The sequence below is a fragment of the Haliotis asinina genome, chromosome 5 (assembly GCF_037392515.1).
Source record: "Haliotis asinina isolate JCU_RB_2024 chromosome 5, JCU_Hal_asi_v2, whole genome shotgun sequence".
Taxonomy (NCBI): domain Eukaryota; kingdom Metazoa; phylum Mollusca; class Gastropoda; order Lepetellida; family Haliotidae; genus Haliotis; species Haliotis asinina.
Window position 1 is genome coordinate 13,143,031 of NC_090284.1, and position 7,439 is coordinate 13,150,469.

Below are 7,439 nucleotides of genomic sequence, written 5' to 3' on the forward strand. Positions count from 1 at the left end.
CTATATTTGTATAGGCCACATTGTCCCCAGAATTCATGCTATAAAACAGAATATACCTGTAACTGATTCAAACATAACATCATTGCTCTTTTACGGTAAAAACATCGCTTAACACATTCCAAAACATTATTATCGAGTCAGTGGTTGGTAAAACCACAGAGGGGCTATTAAGGCCACTTGGTCAGAGTACACTTTGTCAGTATCTGGTGTGACCACCTTGCACATCGATAACAGCTTGGCAGCAGTTACCCACAGAAGAAAGGAGATGCCGACTGCTGTCTTGCGGAATGTTTTAATACCTTTTCTAACGTGCTGTGTAAAGTTCTTGTAGTGTCTCAGGTGGCGGATTGCGCTGGCGCAAGCGTCGATAAAGAGTATCCTATAGATGTTTAATTGGGGACAAATCGTGTGATCGAGAAGGATAACACCTGAACATTGTTTTGCCTGAGGAAGTCCTGTCAAACACTTGCATCGTGAGGTCGAGCATTTTCACGAAGATGTCTCACAAGGATGTGGCGATCCTGGACGGCGGTGGTAAGTCTTGGTCGACCGGACATGGTTCTGTCATTACCACTCCAAGTATCGGGTCCAGTAGGTTTGAGATGGTCTGTGTGGAAACGCTGAAGTGCCTTGCCACCTCACGCTGCGATGCCCGTCCTTGTAAACATCCGATGGCGTTGAGTCGATGAGCTTCTATTCTCTTGTGCAACCATTTGATGTTTTTTAAAAGCCTCCAGTCTTAGACTTCAGCTCAAGGTGATACACAATTTCATGATGCGCGCGCATTTTATGTATGGTGCATGTTATCTGTTGACTACAGACTTGCGTGTAACGTTACATTTCTGTTCAATCGTTTCTTGTTTCAATCATTTTGTTGTCGGCACCCATTCCCCAACATGTTGAGATTCAGCATGAATTTGTTTGTGTTACATGTTTTCTAAAAATTCAGGGTTTTTTTTTCCATGTCAGCTTTCTATTTTTTAAGATTATGTATAATTTTGTTGTTAACAAAATACAAAATGTAACCCACATAAATTGAAAAGAAGCCGTAGTGAGACCAGAGATTCAGAATACTGAACCTTAGGAAATCTAGACTTCCTTCATGTAAAGCTTCAGCATTGCAGAAAGGGCTTGGCAGTAGGCGGAAATAATAAGGTTCAGAGACTGTGACAGACTAAGGTCATACACATGTAAGGTTCAGAGACTGTGACAGACTAAGGTCATACACATGTAAGGTTCAGAGACTGTGACAGACTAAGGTCATACACATGTAAGGTTCAGAGACTGTGACAGACTAAGGTCATACACATGTAAGGTTCAGAGACTGACAGACTAAGGTCATACACATGTAAGGTTCAGAGACTGTGACAGACTAAGGTCATACACATGTAAGGTTCAGAGACTGACAGACTAAGGTCATACACATGTAAGGTTCAGAGACTGTGACAGACTAAGGTCATACACATGTAAGGTTCAGAGACTGTGACAGACTAAGGTAATACACATGACCGCTTCCTGGACCAGTATGTCCATGTGTTGCTGCATGAAAGAAGTGAAAAGGACAATTGGGTACAATCCGGCACACCAGGAATGACTGAATGATAAATTATTAGGTGAATCATCTTTATTATAGTTCCATTTATACAACAGTGAGAAAACATAGCTTAATAAACAGGGCTTTGGGTAAAGTTAAAAATATACAATTCAATGAAAGAACCGTCGGTAATAAACAAAGGCTTGTAGTTCTCCATGACTGCTGCAGACTCGGAAGCGGCGTCAGGAAAGCGGTGCCGACTTTTTCGGGCTGTGGAAGAGAAAGGTATGAGTATGCTAAAATATTCCAAGAAATAGCATATCATGACGTTTACAAACACACTTGAAATTCACACCTCCCCAGGCCATCCCTGTTAGCTTACCCTCGTTAACGAAGAAGTTGGCAAAGTACTGAGTGACAAGGATGGCTTCCGGTGTGTGGTCAATGTCGGAGTTGGGATTCCAACCGTAGTTTATATCTTCCGGGTGCCACTGGGTGGCATAAAACGGGTATTTGAAGGCTGGAAGAGACAGGACAGGGATTCTGAGATACAAAGTCGAGAAAAGTGTCCGTCTACTAGTTTGTTTAGTAATATCAATATAATGGCGGGTAGCCATGCTCTCCACAGTCACATGACCCTTAATTCATTCGCTCCGTCAAAGTAACCACATGCAGCTGCAGCACAAATAGTGCTCGCAACTGAGAGCATGTATTTCTATATGCGAACAAAGCTTCGGTTCGAAAACTTTTTAAAGTCAAAATTAAATATCGCCACCATCAAAGGTGACACCCATTTCCTCCAGAAACCAGATCTCCAACTTTATACATAAAATCACTCACGTACAACAAATTTACTTTAACATATTAAGCGCCACCCATGGTATGTTACCCCTATCACCCGTGCCGCCGGCTTCCGGTCTAACAGAGAAAGAAAGAAACAAGAGTAAGCAGAAATTATATCAAAGTGCCTAATTTTTCCACTGAACTGTAGCGGATTATTTTTCATCTGCCGCTAGTTGTTACAACTTCCGTAACATTTATGCTACAAAAAACATTTTCTGGCGGAATTGTTGAATGAAGCAAGGGAGGTAATACCCGAAGGCATTCCATATGGAGGACATGCGATTGAACAAGTATATTTACATTTAACTGTCATGTTCCTTCCCTCCGTTGAACCGGAAGCTGGCATGCGTAACCGATGCGAAGAATGATTAATATACCACGAATGGCCCTTAAAATGTTGAATTATAGGAATAGATTGTACGTAAGTAATTATGAAACATTGGTTGGAAATCTGAAAACACAACCCTGTGAAGAAATGAGTGTCTACATTTGATGGTGGCGATATTGTATTTTGTTATTATTTGCGGATAAAAAAAATAATCTCCTTTAGTTTAATGGTAAAATTTGGCAATATTATATTTCTTGTTAATTTCTGCTTTTCCTTGTTCCTTTATTCCGTTGAACCGGAAGCTGGCAGTATATGTATGTGTGTATTCATGCGTGCGTGCATGCATGCATGCATGCGTGCATGCATGCATGCATGATTTTGATAGCAAGAAATAATCCTGTAAATTGAAAATGATCCTTAGTCTGAGGAAATCTAGACTTGATTCGTTTTGGGCTCTAAAATTGCAGGATGGGCCAGGCAGTAGGGAAAATAATGTTCAGGGACCTTGGTACAGACTACCTTCGACACATTGGAATCAGTGTTGCTACTGCATGTGACCGTGTCTATGACATTAGTAATTTACGATTGAAGTCCATTGGCTTAGATACAACCTTCCATAGTGGACACGAACACCTTCCCTCTCCTGTCCTTGTTGGTAGACAATACCCGGTAGAAGTCACTGAGAGAGGACGTGGTACTGAATGTCTGGCGGAGGGAACAGAAGATTTGTATGCGATTATTTATCATCCCAAACTGGCCTCTACAGGAGATATCACCTGGCTTGCATCAAATTATTTCCTAAGAGGTACCGCTGTTAAGAACTCGCATCACAATACCTTCTAGACCATTGTGATGTTATCGGTAATAACAACGGTCTCCAGTCGTCACAATGAAATGACAGAACTACACGTAACTTGTCTAATACTGAAGCTGATAAGGCTAGTGAGTGAATGAGTTCAGTTGTACGCCGCACTCAGCAATAGGAGCTGATAACGATAACTGAGGAAGGCAAACTACTTATATTATTGCAATTTACAAACTGAAATTGTTGGGAGATTGCTGCAAGATAATAAACATAATTTCACTTCTTGTTATTTCAGATATTTAACTCGTGATACGTAGTATAGCTTTAAATACACATTATGGCTCATCCACCTGAGCTGCAACATCGAGTGTTGGTGATGAAAATGTTACTCGACCATGAATTGGGAATTTAGGCTGATTTGTGAAGTAAGTCAGAGGTATCAAATGACTCAAACCATCTCTGACTGAAACAGCCTATTCGACGATTGAATGACTTCTGTTACTGAATAGTTTTGGATAATAGTGTGAAGGTACTTTTAAGTCGTTATTTGAAGGTATTTCAAAATACTTGTGTATTTTTACTAAACTACTGAGTTGCCTCAACGGCGGCATGCGCGTGGATGTTCGTGCAATAGTTATATACCTTCTCCATAAGTCCATATTGATGGAAATTTGGCGTGACTTTCTCCTTTGTGAGCGTATTGATGATGCTAGGACTGGCGTTGCCCAGCAACCGACTTTCCTTGTAGGCTACAGGTAAAACACAGGTCATAATTCGTGTCACATGGGGAAGAACACGTTTTAAAGCTGTTTCCAGTTTCATAGGGTGAACAGTGGATATGATTCCTTAGCTAGTGGCTGGTGTTGTCGTCACGTTACCGTCATCCCTTTCACAGCTACTGTTATTGTTACTCACGTCAGTCTTTTATAATTATTATGGCATCAGAATAATTTTGTGATCCCTGATGTTGGGCAGTTTTATGAACTTTGCATTGCCCTTACACGCGGATTGTGAAGGTAATTACAAGACTGTACTTTGGGCCAATGACCTTAATACTGGAATGAAATGTCTGTCTGTGTGAATCGGTAGTTACATATCTTTGAGATGCAGGCTCATATTTTGTCTTTGCTTGCCAGATTGTAATGGTTTTGAAATTGTTTGGAGAAGAATTAAGAGCCCCATTCTCTGTTTAAGGACACGCAGGTAGGATAATACTAGGTTTGTAAGCGTGGTTTGTGATAGTATCAGCAATACTGTACACTATCACGTCGAGAATCGAACCCGGGTCCGTCCGTGTGGCCCCCAAACACATCATCCACTAAGCTACTGCAACAGGGGTGAAATAAGTAGTTTATGATAACATTAACGTAAATCCTGGGGGTTTATATGATGTTGCAATACAACCGAGCTCACCTGGTTTCAAGTCAAGCGCCATGCTAATGTTTTCCGCATCAGTATGCTCCAAGAGGTTGTGTCTGGCCGTCAGGTTGGTGAGGAGTTCGAAGCCCAGACAGGTGCCCCACAGAGGGAAGAAATCACCTGCATCATTAGCCTGGCAGAGACACAATACCACACAATCCACTCCATTCCAAACCACTCAACATGAAGATCAAACGTACTTCATTGACTTCAGTTCGAAAAATATTGAATTTAAATAAAATTTGAATACCTCCGACGTCAAAGGTAGACCCCCATTTCCTCACAGGGTTGTGCTCTCGGATTTCCTACCTCAAATCAAATCAAATCGAGATTACCTTAACGATGATGTCGTATATGATCCTGGCGGCAGTGGCGAGGTAACTGGAGGTCAGATTACTGCCGCCCCCCGGAAACAACACCCTGTTACACAGAAGACAGTGAGTCACACCATTCCATGCTGAGATGCACATATCATATCTACTGGTCAGGTTCATAGAGCAGGCAAATGTTTGTCAGAAGGAGTACTGCCCGGTTGTACGACCACCGGTCAGACGAAAAGTCGTTAAAAGAAGTTAGTTGTAATCCCGTCTGGATTGGGTTTCACGAAAACAACACTAAACCGATTCACCAGTTCATAACTTCATTATAGAACATACAGCTATCTGTCGTGACGTATGTATGCGTTTATACTCACCCATTAATGCGGGAAAGGAGGGTTTCGTAGTATTCTGTAGGCTGATTGACTCTGTGGAAGGAAAGGGAGTGAAATGGAGCTTCACTGTAGCATCCATTAACCTGAACATTTCATATCAACAATTTTGACCACATTCACTCCACATCTATCAGTTTCATACAAAATATCCAAGAACATCCTTTATCACACAGGAAGATAACAGATCTATGGACGTACAATCACGGCCCAACAGGCTTCAAGTATAACAAATCTATGGACGTACAATCACGGGCCCAACAGGCTTCAAGTATAACAAGTCTATGGACGTACAATCATGGGCCATAAATACTTTCCGTTGTGGTCTTGTTTAACACACATGCGTCGTTTGGTGCAGCTGGTGTGATGTGATATTCCTACGGAAGCCAGTATGGCAATGTCATTGTTAGAATATTTCAGGTATAACAGTTTGACCTGCCATGGGGACCAAATATGGCCAAGATGGTGATCTGGCATCTTTGAAACACTGCTATGGTGACAAAGGACTGTGTTCGGTCCTTAGTTTGAAAGTACTAAAGTAAAGGTAATCCTAACACAGTACAATCAAGGGACGCAACCCACGTCAGATAGCGATTACAGATCGGCTGCAAGGACTGGTTGACCTCACCTTACAGGAACTACCCTGGCTCCGGCCTGTTCCAGGAACTTGACGTAGGTTGCGAGGATGTAGGTGTCGCCATATTGATGGAAGGGACCCGTGCTCTGGTCAGCCACCCCTAGACAGCATACAGAACCGACGAATTTAACATTAACACTAAAACCAGCATAGAGAACCAACATTCGTAACACTAACACTAAAACTTGCATACAGAACCAACGCTTGTAACATCAGCACTAAATACAGCATACAGAAAGCATACAAGTGTTTTGGATTATATTTTCTGAGTAAAGTACATATTCTAGTACTTTTGTTGCGTTCAGTCTTATCTCTACTGCCTGCACGCAAATAAGCCGTCTAAACCACTCAGCCACCACGGTTGGATGGACTCAACCCAACAAAAGCACTAGAATCTGTAATTTACTGAGATAGTGTCATCCCAAATGTAACATGAGTTAACCACTTTCTAAAGGTCATTGTGTGTTCATAATCAACATTTTGGCCTTGGGGGTAATACCATATACGTTTCAGCCTTCAAATGTTGCAATCCTGCCCACCTGAACAGGCCTGTCTGTTTATAGCGCCACCATCCATTCTATGCCGTTGCCTTTTGCAACCAGCATGTGCTATTGATAGAGAACCAGAATTAATTTGGAATCAATGCGAGGTCACGTGGTTACAAAGGTCACACACATGATTGTTGTAAACGTTGTCGTTGTACCTGCTGACACAAAGTGGTCAAGGTAAAATAACTATTCAGTGGACCACAATTGATGTTGTTACTTACCAATAATTGGCCGGGTGTTAAGGGGCAGGCAGCCCACATGAATCGCCACCAGCAGGACACAAGCAGCTGCCTGTACACCACCCATATTGAGACAAGGGAAAAGGCCCCGTTATCGGAGTTAAGTGACGTAACAGATAAGACTTGAAATAGCAGTTCGGGTGACTGTCGGTATACATGTAGATATAGATAGCATTATCTTACCCGACACGTAAATGTCGCTGGCTCATTGGTGAGCGCTCTTGTATCATTTTCCATGTACCCCGCTTTGTGAATTCATTTGGTACTTCGTTTTAATAATGAATCGCCCTTCCGTTTTCACATGTATGTCTATGGTATTAGTTATTACCTTTCTTCAAGGTCATGTAAATGGTGGTTTAAAAGTTTCTTATGAATTC

General features: G+C 41.9%; 1 protein-coding gene across 2 annotated transcripts; it reads right to left on the reverse strand.

Annotated features, from left to right (window-relative positions):
- Positions 1 to 1,605: 1,605 nt before the first annotated feature.
- On the reverse strand, positions 1,606 to 7,180 carry LOC137283593 (gamma-glutamyl hydrolase A-like). Of its 2 annotated transcripts, XM_067815180.1 has the most exons (9): positions 7,045 to 7,180; positions 6,267 to 6,375; positions 5,624 to 5,674; positions 5,265 to 5,349; positions 4,924 to 5,062; positions 4,153 to 4,259; positions 3,317 to 3,410; positions 1,917 to 2,054; positions 1,606 to 1,804 (listed from the first exon to the last, which is right to left on the reverse strand). In XM_067815180.1, exons 1-9 carry the CDS (start codon positions 7,127 to 7,129, stop codon positions 1,665 to 1,667), a joined length of 948 nt encoding a protein of 315 aa, XP_067671281.1. In that variant the 5' UTR covers positions 7,130 to 7,180; the 3' UTR covers positions 1,606 to 1,664. The 2 variants fall into 2 exon arrangements, with proteins under 2 accessions (XP_067671281.1, XP_067671280.1); XM_067815179.1 differs by lacking the exon at positions 7,045 to 7,180 and having other exon boundaries at positions 1,607 to 1,804; positions 6,267 to 6,547.
- Between the last annotated feature and the right edge of the window lie 259 nt (positions 7,181 to 7,439).